Source organism: Aedes aegypti, chromosome 1, assembly GCF_002204515.2.
Source record: "Aedes aegypti strain LVP_AGWG chromosome 1, AaegL5.0 Primary Assembly, whole genome shotgun sequence".
Classification (NCBI taxonomy): domain Eukaryota; kingdom Metazoa; phylum Arthropoda; class Insecta; order Diptera; family Culicidae; genus Aedes; species Aedes aegypti.
In genome coordinates, this window is record NC_035107.1 from 17,232,576 (window position 1) to 17,245,113 (window position 12,538).

Genomic DNA, 12,538 nt, shown 5'->3' on the forward strand with positions numbered 1-12,538 from the left:
TACTCTAAAGACCTTCCGTTTAAAGTAGAGACTTCTTGTCTTTACTACCAATGTGATTGTTCTAATTTTCTCATTTATTTCAAGACAACAAATGGATGAACACATTCTTCCAGAAATTTCTGTGACAATTCTGAATCAACCAAGAACCTCAACGATTTGGGAGTTCTATAGAAATTGCTCTGAAAATCGTCAAGATTTTCATCACATTACGACGTTGGTCGTTTTTCTGCTGATCTAGATTTTTGTTTTGTTGAATCGTGGGTAGGACAATACTTTGACTGTCCTACCCAGGTGTTTTCGTGCGTAGTACATGTCCTACCTGTCCTACCCACTTCCCGCGCCACTGGTCTGATCGGTTTGGTGTCTTGCGCAAAGTTTTAGGTTATTGTTGGAACTATCTGGAAAAAATATACACAGAAAAATAAATGTATTTTTTTTTATTTGGAAAATAAAGCTTAAAAATCCATTTTCACAAAAATCGTTTTCTTGATTTTTTTTTATTTTTTTATATTTTAAAGTAGACAAAAAATGGAGTCTTTTGCACAGTGGGTCAAGATGGAGAAATCATGGACAAAAAAGTTATGATTTTTTGAAAAAAGGTGAATTTTAAAAAATGGTCATAATAAACTTTTTAAATATTTTTCAATTCGATTTTATGAAAGTACGCAAAATTTACAACAAAAAAGGTACACAGAAAAATCAAGCTAACTTTTACCGTTTTAAAGATACAGCGTTTTTAATACAAAATTATGATATAATTTTCAATTTTCGGTCATTATAATATAACTTAGAAACGGTTTGTCCGATCAGTTTGGTGTCTTCCGCAAAGTTTTAGGTTATTGTTGGGAATACAGTGGGATTCCGTTTTTGGCAACAAAATCGAAATTTTCAGTTGCCAAAAACGGAACCATGCCAAAATCGGAACCCATTTTTTAAATATTATTTTTCAACTATTATTTTTGAAAACATCACTAGAATGTTATTACATCATCCTTATGGAATCATTAGGCATCGGGACTTCGGAACGGTTCTGTTCGAAGCAGATTTCCGGAGGGGTGGACTATGCTATGAACTTATAACCCCGTAATGTTGATTGTGGCAAACTTTCTACATAGTTTTTATTGCTTCAATGATTTTTTAAAAGCTTTATCTACGCTATTTGTATACATGGTGATGTAAAATCAATAATCGCATAAGTGACCTTTGTTCAAGAATTGGACTTTTCCTTGAAACTTTGTGAGAATACAAAACAAAAAAGAAATGTGTTAGAATGTGAAAGAATACTCAAAGACGTAGTAACAAAACAAAGGCGATGGGTATTACCAAACTGCACGAGTTTTTTTATAATTAAATGAAAATTAAAAATCAGTTCAACTTTTAGGCTCTAGCGTAAAATATGACAAACTTTGGTGAGTTAAGAATAAATTTATTTTTCTGATAAAGCAAATCATCTCATAAGGAATGATTTGCAGCAGTCAAAAGCGCAAACATAAACAAACACATTACATAATACTGCTTTAAAATCTCAAGAGCCTGATAGGAATCTTCGGGTGCTTGTAAGAAATCTTCGCTAGGACTCTGAAGCATCTTGGTAAGAATTCTCAGGATCCCGCTTAGAATTCTCAGGATCTCGCTTAGTTTCGCCTCGATAGGTCTCCGATGAGAATTTTCAAAAAATCATTATTTTTAGGCTACCATTATCACTTACCGAATTCCTCAGGAAACCACCTTAACTGTCTTACTTAATCTGTAGCAAATATGGAACGTAGCTCTAAATAGTTGCCGCAGAAAGATCAATTTACACACTAATACTACAGACAAACTAATTAAACACTCTCAATCGAATTCATCGCACGTTTCACTGATGTTATTGACAATAAAATGTTGTTTGGGCTGTGTGCACATCTGTCATGGTGGCGGTATTAAACGGTACTTTGAACTCTGTGTGAGTCATAGACTTCATGTTGCTCTTGTGTCAGTGCTTGTACTTTGTTCAAGTGTTCCAAATCTGAAGAAAAGGGGTTTTGGTAAGTGTATACCCTACTGGCAGCCTATTGTGGGCTGGTTATTTAGTACGAATGCCAAAGTAAAAAGATTTTACTCTAGTTAAGATACTGATGGAGATTAATGGCCTTATGGAACATTGTGAATGCTTGACCAATGACCATCCCGAAGTAAATAGGCGCGTACGAGATCCCTTAGTAGTTGGTGGGATTTGAGGGAATATCGGCAAAAATAGAGCTCTGGAATGTAGTCGGTGTGTAGTTGACTGCTATTCAAATGACTAAATCAGGAGATGCAATAATATTCACAAATATTTACAAATTTCAATGTCGAATACCATTGTTGCCAAAAACGGATCCCTTTTGTTGCCAAAATCGGGGGGTGCCAAAAATGGAGCATGCCAAAAACGGAGCATGCCAAAAACGGAATCCCACTGTATCTGGAAAAAAATATACACTGTAAAAAAAATGTTGTATTTTTTTATGTATCGAAAATAAAGCTTAAAAATCAATTTTCTCAAAAATCGTATTTTTGATTTTTTTTATTTTTTTATATGTTGAAGTAGACAAAAAATGAAGTCTTTTGCACAGTGGGTCAAGATGGAGAAATCATGGACAAAAAAGTTATGATTAAAAAAAAAGGTGAATTTGTTGAAAATGGTCATAATAAACTTTTCAAATGTTTCGGTAGCAATTAGCAAAATTTTCTCATATACCTTTTTTGTTGAAAATTTTGCGTACTTTCAAAAGCATTCAAAAAGTTTATTTAGACCATATTGAAAAATCAACCTTTTTTAAAAAATCATAACTTTTTTGTCCATGATTTCTCCATCTTGACCCACTGTGCAAAAGACTTCATTTTTTGTATACTTTAACACATAAAAAAAAATCAAAAATACAATTTTTGAGAAAATTGATTTTTAAGCTTTATTTTCGATATATAAAAAATTACAACATTTTTTTAACAGTGTATATTTTTTTTCCAGATAGTCCCAACAATAACCTAAAACTTTGCGAAAGGCACCAAACTGATCGGACAAACCGTTTCTAAGTTATATTTTTTTGAAAATTATTCAGGATTTTTTTCTTAGGCCCTTCTCAAAAGTAAGGCTAGAGTCAAAATGGCGAGCCGATGATGCAAAAAGGCATTTTTGGGCATAAAGAAAGCATGTGCAAAATTTCATCCAAATCAAAAAATATAAAAATGAAATTTGGGAAAAAAGTCGTCATTTTCTGTGGAACCGCTCATCTTTAAAATATTAAAAATAAGGGGTAATCAAGGGTCCCCTGAACATCGTAGATCCAAGTCTGCTTGTCATGCTCATTTTCTTTTTGGGATCTTACGAATTGTCAGTATCTCACAAGCTATTTATGACGAACTTTTAAGGTGACACATCTCGAAATCCAAACATGGCAGGCACAGTGGCCGGTTTGTGCCCCTACTCACGATTTCACGAGGCACTAATCTGCTGAAATAATGAACGTACAAAGTCAATCTTCTTATTTTAAGCTTTCTGCTAGTGCACAAAGCTAAAATAGAAATTGCACTGTAGTTTGATGCTTCTTTCGCGAGATTTGTGCCTTTAAAGTTTCGGTACATGATTGAATGTTGATTCCAAGCTGTTTCACCTTAATGCTATGAGATTAGTAGTGCGATTTTAGGGCCCCTAGAAGCTTGGGGCCCGGTGCGCACCGCACTAACCACACCCCCATAGCTACGCTACTGTTCCCAGCTTCTGAAGAGGAACTTTTCAGCTGATGTAGAAAAGCTTTTCAGCTTTTAATAGAATAGCTTCTTAGACAATTCTAAACCATTAAAGAGAAGCTTTCCAGCTTCCAAAAAGAAGCCTCTCAGCTATTGAAGACAAGCTTCTCCACCTTTTTTCAAGTAACCTTTCAGCGGCCTTATTTTAATGATTTTTCAAAGATCCGAGAAGAATCACTAAATTTCTTCAAACGGTTCTAATCCTTTTTAAGGTTCACGTTTTTCCAGCCCTACTTATGGATTTTAATTCCCAAAGGTGAGCCGGCTACATTTACAATCGCACAACCATGTGTGAAATCGAAACCTGATTCAACTGGGACACCTCCGGTAGGTGATGGGAACTAAGCGATTTCTGTAAAATTGAAAAGTTCACACACAGGAAAAACGCCTCCGTCGTAATGCGCTTATAATCTCTTCTCGGTTCGCACCCAACACACTGAGCCGGGGATATCCTGCCATTCGCACCACGATCCAAACCTTTGCCCATATGACTGATGCGAGGAAGCCAACAAGCTAACGCACAGAGGGCACATTCGTGGCCATAATTTCAAATTTGAAAAATTAAGATTTCTTTTCCCACTATTATTTTAGCAATGGCTCTTTGAGAAGACGACAAAAAGATTGAAACCAAAAGTTTAGTCTACATTAGAGCATAAGAAGTCCATTCAGGGCAGAAAATAATTTTGACCATGTTTGACCAAAATTATTCCAGTGTGCAGCGCCGCAATCGGGAACTCTGTGACTCGATGGGTGGCGTGGTTGTTTGAAAGACGTCTGTTTCGCATCGTTTCATTTCATCCCTCTCCCTCCCCCGTCACCTTATGGGTTTCAAGCCAAGAAGACACGTCGTCGTTTGTGGATCCGACGCCGAGCGAGGATGCCAGGATTTGGCGTATGAGTGTCAGTCAGTCAGTTCGCTGTCAGAATCGGAGCGCGGCTGGAAGCGACGCTGATATCGCACCAGGCTCAAGCTCTTCCCATACAATGTAGGTCCTGTGAAAATTTCCTCGCTTTCTCGAATTAGGGGGTGGGAATTCGATGCGTTGGAGGCTTTTGCCCGGCCCTCCAGTCGAACCTATCTTATTCACGAGCTATTTTTTCTCATGGATATTTATTTGCACGCCCCGACTAAAGCACCGATTTTATTACAGCCCTAAATTTTTCTCACACTGGCTCTTTCATCACAACGACGACGCCACAATCCAATAAAATTGTGATTAACGGGAATAAAATAAATAAAATCAAGTTCGCATGTCGATGGCTTTTCGATATATGGTTTGGTCTTCTCTTAGCTTTTCGCACCGTGCGAGATCGACCTTTATTCTGTGCGATACGATCGGAAGCAATGCGTATTTGCTCCCCTCTGTCGCAATTTTCCCATCCATTCCGTTGATGGAGAATATTTATTACTGAGTGTCATGATGGCAGAATAGACGACGACTATTGACGTTGATGCACTGAATATGAGAATAGATGAATTGTGGATTCAAGTAGAATCGTTGATGCGAAATGGTGTGATACCGTTTTGATTCATATTACGGACACTTAAGGCCTCAGGGAAGTATAGCACAGCATAGAGCATATAAAATAAATCATTCTGTATGATTCCTCAGCGTTATTGAGCGCCAGAAACCCTTAACTTTCGAATCGTGGGTAAAGAATACGCTTCCGCAACTTGAATAATTTTATATTTATCGGAATGTATGGCCTTCTGATGATTCTTATTCCGGACGCGTCCTCACTTTTGCCTCATATTCCGGACACTTTGATTCGAATTCCGGACATCTCATAAAAATCATTAATAGAAAAGTCAAATCATCAAATGAAATTGTTAAACCACTAAAGAGACGTCTAAGGCAGTTGTGCATTATAAATTTGCATAGATATTTATCAAAATAGCTTATTAAAACAAGCCTCGAAATTGTGAACTTTCGAACGGCAAAAATTGAAACATTTCGTGTGAAATGTTTCCCATACAGAGTAGAGTGTCCGGAATTTAAAGCTGTCCGCAATATGAATCAAAACGGTACACCATTGCGAGCATTGAAGCTCAATTTGAGCTATACTGGCTCAATTGAACTTCAAATTGTGCTCAAACTTTTTAAATGTAGATGCAGAATACAGATATCCAAATCCAAAATCTTAATCTAAAATAAAGATAATTTGGCATCATAAATATAAGTATGCTCAGTCAGGGAGCTAAATTGGCTCCAAACATCAAATAGATGCAAAAGTTGAAGGGAATCAGACCCTGTAAGAGAACAATACTGGTGGTGAAAAAGTAAATTGATTATCGACAAATAGAATAAACCTTTGTTTCAGAGCAAAGTCGTCTCCGAATAGATAAATTAGTACATGTATGTCAATTCACTGGGCCCAGATAGCCGTAGTGGTAAACGCGCAGCTATTCAGCATGACCATGCTGAGGGTCGTGGGTTCGAATCCCGCTGGTCGTGGATCTTTTCTTAAAGGATTTTTTCTCGATTCCCAGGGCATAGAGTATCTTCGTACCTGCCACACGATATACACATGCAAAAATGGTCAATCGGCAAAGAAAGCTCTCAGTTAATAACTGTGGAAGTGCTCATAAGAACACTTATATGAGAAGCAGGCTTTGTCCCAGATGGGACGTAACGCCAGAAGGAAGAAGAAGAAGAAGAAGAAGAAGATGTCAATTCACTGTAATCAAGAGCCAAATCGACTCAGAAAACAATAAGAGATTTTGGCATGTATAAAAAATCGTAATCGAATCGAACCAAACCAAATTTAATGGAAAAATACATTATAAATTTCTCAACTTGAACTCGTTGATACTGAGATTTCGTATCATCGTATCCAAATCGTAATGGCAAAAGTTCGTATACCATTTAACGGATTAGTTATGGCTCACTATGTCTGAAGGCGATAAAGCTCCCGTGGAGCTGAACTGCTCGTCCTCGTCGTCGTCTAACTTTATTATAGAGTTGTACAAACGAACATTCCATTCAATGGGTCCTGAATCTAATCGCGACATCGACTCCCACTAAACATTCAGACACAGATTTGTGAACACAGATTTTGGTCGTTACCGAGACGCTGTCAACCAAGCTTCTCCCTAGGACTCTTTATGGCGCTCCCATCAATAAATTAACGTACTTTACACCGAGATTTTCGATTAACGACAGCTCCCATTCTCCCCTTTCCGTTTTCCCGCACAGAAACACGGTCCCCGGATGAAGTGCTCGGCGTGCAAAATCATCGCCCACGCCAGCTGCATCTCGGTGCTGATGGAGCGAACTCAGCTGCAGTGCAAACCGACCTTCCGAGACGTCGGCGTAAGACAGTACCGGGAGCAGACCAAGACGACCCACCACTGGATCCACCGGCGAACCGAGAAGGGAAAGTGCAAACAGTGCGGGAAGGTAAGTCGAATGCTTCTGTTTCTTTCACTACTGTACTCTAGTCTCGTTATGCAGTTACCCATTTTATTATGAATCGAATTTTACCTAGTAGCGATTCTGGCACCAGCTGTTTGGCAGTTCGTGCTTTGGCTGTTCGGTTAACTAAATTATAGTTCTGGTCTTTTGTAATATAGAATTTCCTTTGATTCAATTAAGTTGAATTCTGGCTTTGCTGATTATATCGATATATCATAATCTATCGAATTGGCTAACATTTTTTACTTAAATTCTCAATCATATCATAGGTCAGTAGCTCACACGTTGACTGTTAAATATATGAACCCAGAATAAGACTTTCCTGGATTAGTTTCATTTATGCGATAGTACATTTTTTTCAGATTTTGTAAGAGAAGCTTTTCAGTTTCTAGATAAATGTTTTTCAGATTTTTGTAAAGAAGAACCAGCAGCTAGAGGAGAAACTTTTCAGCTTCAGGAAGATAAGATTTCAAGCTTTTAAAAGCGAAGCTTTTCAGCTTATGGAAAAGAAGCTTTCCAGCCTATAGAGAGGAACGCTTTCCATTTGCGGAGAAAAGCAATTTCCAGCTTCTGAAAAAGAAGCTTTCCAGCTCCTGGAAAAAAGCTTTTCAGCTTCTGGAGAGAAGCTTCTCAGCTTTTAGCAGAGAAGTTTTTGGAAGAGAAGCTCTCTAGAAGATCTGGAAAACAACTTTTAAAGCTTGGAAGAAAAGCTTTCCGGTTCTGGGGATAAGTTTTTCAGATTTTTGAAGAGCAGCTTGACATGTTCTTAAAAGAAGCTTTCCAGCTTCTGGAGAGAAGCTTTCCAGCTCCTTGGGAAAAGCTTACCATTTTCTGGGGAGAAGCTTTCCAGCTTCTGGAAAAAAGCTTTCCAGTTTATGGATAAAAGCTTACAAGCCTCTGAAGAGAACCTTTTCAACTTCCGAAGAGAAGCTTTCAGCTTCTGAAGAGAAGCTTTTCAGCTTCTGTTGAGAAAGTTTTCAGCTTTTGTTGAGAAGCTTTTCAGCTTCTGAAGAGAAGCTTTTCAGCTTCTGAAGAGAAGCTTTTCAGCTTCTGAAGAGAAGCTTTTCAGCTTTTGAAGAGAAGCTTTTCAGCTTCTGAAGAGAAGCTTTTCAGCTTCTGAAGAGAAGCTTTTCAGCTTCTGAAGAGAAGCTTTTCAGCTTCTGAAGAGAAGCTTTTCAGCTTCTGAAGAGAAGCTTTTCAGCTTCTGAAGAGAAGCTTTTCAGCTTCTGAAGAGAAGCTTTTCAGCTTCTGAAGAGAAGCTTTTCAGCTTCTGAAGAGAAGCTTTTCAGCTTCTGAAGAGAAGCTTTTCAGCTTCTGAAGAGAAGCTTTTCAGCTTCTGAAGAGAAGCTTTTCAGCTTCTGAAGAGAAGCTTTTCAGCTTCTGAAGAGAAGCTTTTCAGCTTCTGAAGAGAAGCTTTTCAGCTTCTGAAGAGAAGCTATTCAGCTTCTGAAGAGAAGCTTTTCAGCTTCTGAAGAGAAGCTTTTCAGCTTCTGAAGAGAAGCTTTACAGCTTCTGAAGAGAAGCTTTACAGCTTCTGAAGAGAAGCTTTTCAGTTTCTGAAGAGAAGCTTTTCAGCTTCTGAAGATAAGCTTTTCAGCTTCTGAAGATAAGCTTTTCAGCTTCTGAAGAGAAGCTTTTCAGCTTCTGAAGAGAAGCTTTTCAGCTTCTGAAGAGAAGCTTTTCAGCTTCTGAAGAGAAGCTTTTCAGCTTCTGAAGAGAAGCTTTTCAGCTTCTGAAGAGAAGCTTTTCAGCTTCTGAAGAGAAGCTTTACAGCTTCTGAAGAGAAGCTTTTCAGTTTCTGAAGAGAAGCTTTTCAGCTTCTGAAGATAAGCTTTTCAGCTTCTGAAGATAAGCTTTTCAGCTTCTGAAGATAAGCTTTTCAGCTTCTGAAGAGAAGCTTTTCAGCTTCTGAAGAGAAGCTTTTCAGCTTCTGAAGAGAAGCTTTTCAGCTTCTGAAGAGAAGCTTTTCAGCTTCTGAAGAGAAGCTTTTCAGCTTCTGAAGAGAAGCTTTTCAACTTCTGAAGAGAAGCTTTTCAGCTTCTGAAGAAAAGCTTTTAAGCTTCTGAAGAAAAGCTTTTAAGCTTCTGGAGAGAAGCTTTTCAGATACTGAAGAAATGATTTTCAGCTTCGAAGAGAAGCTTTTCAGCTTCTGAAGAGAAGCTTTTCAACTTCTGAAGAAAAGCTTTTCAACTTCTGAAGAGAAGCTTTTCAGCTTCTGAAGAGAAGCTTTTCAGCTTCTGAAGAGAAGCTTTTCAGCTTCTGTTGAGAAGGTTTTCAGCTTTTGTTTAGAATCTTTTCAGCTTCTGGAGAGAAGCTTTTCAGCTTCTGTAGAGAAGCTTTTCAGCTTCTGGAGAGAAGCTTTTCAGTTCTGGAGAGAAGCTTTTCAGCTTCTGGAGAGAAACTTTTCAGCTTCTGGAGAGAAGCTTTTCAGCTTCTGGAGAGAAACTTTTCAGCTTCGGTTGAGAGGCTTTTCAGCTTCTGGAGAGAAGCTTTTCAGCTTCTGAAGAGAAGCTTTTCAGCTTCTGGAGAGAAGCTTTTCAGCTTCTGGAGAGAAGCTTTTCAGCTTCTGGAGAGAAGCTTTTCAGCTTCTGAAGAGAAGCTTTTCAGCTTCTGAAGAAAAGCTTTTCAGCTTCTGAAGAGAAGCTTTTCAGCTTCTGAAGAGAAGCTTTTCAGCTTCTGAAGAGAAGCTTTTCAGCTTCTGAAGAGAAGCTTTTCAGCTTCTGAAGAGAAACTTTTCAGCTTCTGAAGAGAAGGTTTTCAGCTTCTGAAGGGAAGGTTTTCAGCTTCTGAAGAGAAGCTTTTCAGCTTCTGAAGAGAAGCTTTTCAGCTTCTGAAGAGAAGCTTTTCAGCTTCTGAAGAGAAGGTTTTCAGCTTCTGTTAAGAAGCTTTTTAGCTTCTGAAGAGAAGCTTTTCAGCTTCTGAAGAGAAGCTTTTTAGCTACTGAAGAGAAGCTTTTCAGCTTCTGAAGAGAAGGTTTTCAGCTTCTGAAGGGAAGGTTTTCAGCTTATGAAGAGAAGCTTTTCAGCTTCTGAAGAGAAGCTTTTCAGCTTCTGAAGAGAAGCTTTCCATTTTCTGGAGAAAAGCTTTCCAGCTTCTGGATAAAAGCTTTCCAGCTTCTGAAGAGAAGCTTTTCAGCTTCTGTTGAGAAGCTTTTCAGCTTGTGTTGAGAAGCTTTTCAGCTTCTGAAGAGAAGCTTTTCAGCATCTGAAGAGAAGCTTTTCAGCTTCTGAAGAGAAGCTTTCCAGCTTCTGAAGAGAAGCTTTAAAGCCTCTGAAGAGAAGCTTTCCAGCTTCTGAAGAGAAGGTTTTCAGCTTCTGTTAAAAAGCTTTTTAGCTTCTGAAGAGAAGCTTTTCAGCTTCTGAAGAGAAGCTTTTTAGCTACTGAAGAGAAGCTTTTCAGCTTCTGAAAGAAAATCTTTTCAGCTATTGAAGGATAAGCTTTTCAGAGTTTGAAGGAGAAGCTTTTCAGGTTCTGAAAGAGAATCTTTTCAGCTTTTTAAGGAGAAGCTTTTAAGCTTTTGAAGGAAAAGTTTTCAACTTCTTGGAGAATCTTCTCAGCTTCTTACATAAAGATTTTCATCTTTAGAGAAAAAAAAAGCTTTTCAGTTTTAGAAGAAGAAGATTTTAATTATCTGAGACAGTTGCTTTAGAAGGGAAATCACTTTGATAACTGACATTATTGGTCACTTCAAACCATTTGGAAAAAATCTGAAATGGGTTCCAGAGTAGCTAACTTAGTTCTATAACTTTTTCGTTTGAATAAATTGATGTAAAGAGGGTTAAAACTAGACTGACTTTATACAATTCCACTCAAACCTTCCAAATCCATCTTTTATCCCGGATTCCTTTATTCTAATTACCTTTTCTATCCTCAGCGACCTTCCAGAACCTTTCCCTCCATCAAAACGGAGCTTCAAGGGTACAGAGTAGCATCAATAAACCGAACAAAGAAAGCTCTTCCCCGGCAGCTGTCGGTGGTTAATTCAAATTTCGCGTATAATTACCCCTTCCGAATGGTCGAAATACGGTGTTTCTTCTTCGTGCAATGTTGGTACCCTCGAAAAATTATATGCCTTGGCTCCAAACAACCAAAGAACAAGTAGCCTTCCGGGCCAGAAACACTGTTCGGTACCTCCTGAAAACACAACACGGGGTTAAATGGTTTTGTTTCGCGCCAAAAAAAAAGGGAATTACTCCGTTCGCAAAGGATCGTTTCGCGTGTTTTCTTAATTACTTTCGGGACTAGATGTGCAGAAGAGGTTTGAATTATTTCCGTAAATTGACAACACTGCTGGAAATGTAGAAATGCAACTTGTTTTCTCGGTTTCGATTCAATTCGTTAAGAAATACATAAATATCATGTCTCATTCAGTAGAGCTGTTGATGGCAACACTGCATGACTAAAATTTTGTCCATTACTTCAGTTTGTATGCAAAAAAGAGAACTCAAATATCGGACAAAGTTGAGGAAGATTCTAGAACCCATTTTAAATATCCAGATTTACTTGAAACATCGCAAGTAGTTGAAGTTGGCAACACTGCTCAAATACTTTCGAGCAATCGATGATTAGCAAAAATCAGTCACCAATAGGTGGATTATTCATTCGCTAATCGCTGGGAACTATCTTGAACAAAAGCTCGAAGCTGTTGCTTCTGTTCGATGATTGTTATACATTGTACTGAAAGCAAGAAATGTAAAATGGGGTTTTTCCTGGGAAAAGAAGATGAGGCAAATGGTCCATCCATTACACAGCAGCTTGCGGTTGTGCAAATAGTAGACGTGGCAAATACAAAAATGATACAATTTAGCAATTTGATTCGAGTTGTTGGGATTAAATAAATGTGCAAGACCCTCTCCACCACACAAAATAAATTATATTGCCAATCCCATCTTTCAAAGTCAGGCAGTTGACACGATTCGTGTTCGATTCTTCGACTTGGATGCCATGCCAGAGGTTCCTTTTGACTGCCACCACTTGAACCCAACGCCCCAACCCCTGGAAGTTGGTAGTTTTACGCTTGGAAAAAAGTTGACCAACTTTGATGAATCGCATTCTCGCCCTTGGCTAGTAGCCACCTGCAGCTTCATTTCGGTGGAGTTCGAACGCGTGAGTCTGGAGAAAAAGTTTGGCCAAAACTCGTCTCCAACTTTTGGGTAAGCGATCATTGAGACACAGAGAAAAAAATCCCTGCCTGAAAGTATTATATTGAAGATACTTGCACTATGATATAGATTTACATTGATGGCATGTAATTTTAAATTGAATTTACATTAAGTAATATGTAAAATTACTTTTTAGTCAAATGAGCTTATTATATCGATCAAAAATCTTCATGTAAACCATAAATGTAATTT

The 12,538-nt window shown here is 38.2% G+C and overlaps 1 protein-coding gene across 1 annotated transcript in view; it reads left to right on the top strand.

Moving 5' to 3' along the window:
• The window catches only part of LOC5578809 (eye-specific diacylglycerol kinase), a 691,896-nt gene that overhangs the window by 535,526 nt on the left and 143,832 nt on the right, over positions 1-12,538 (top strand). The window contains 1 exon segment of the mRNA XM_021839032.1: positions 6,966-7,169. Coding sequence (XP_021694724.1) covers positions 6,966-7,169 — 204 coding nt within the window.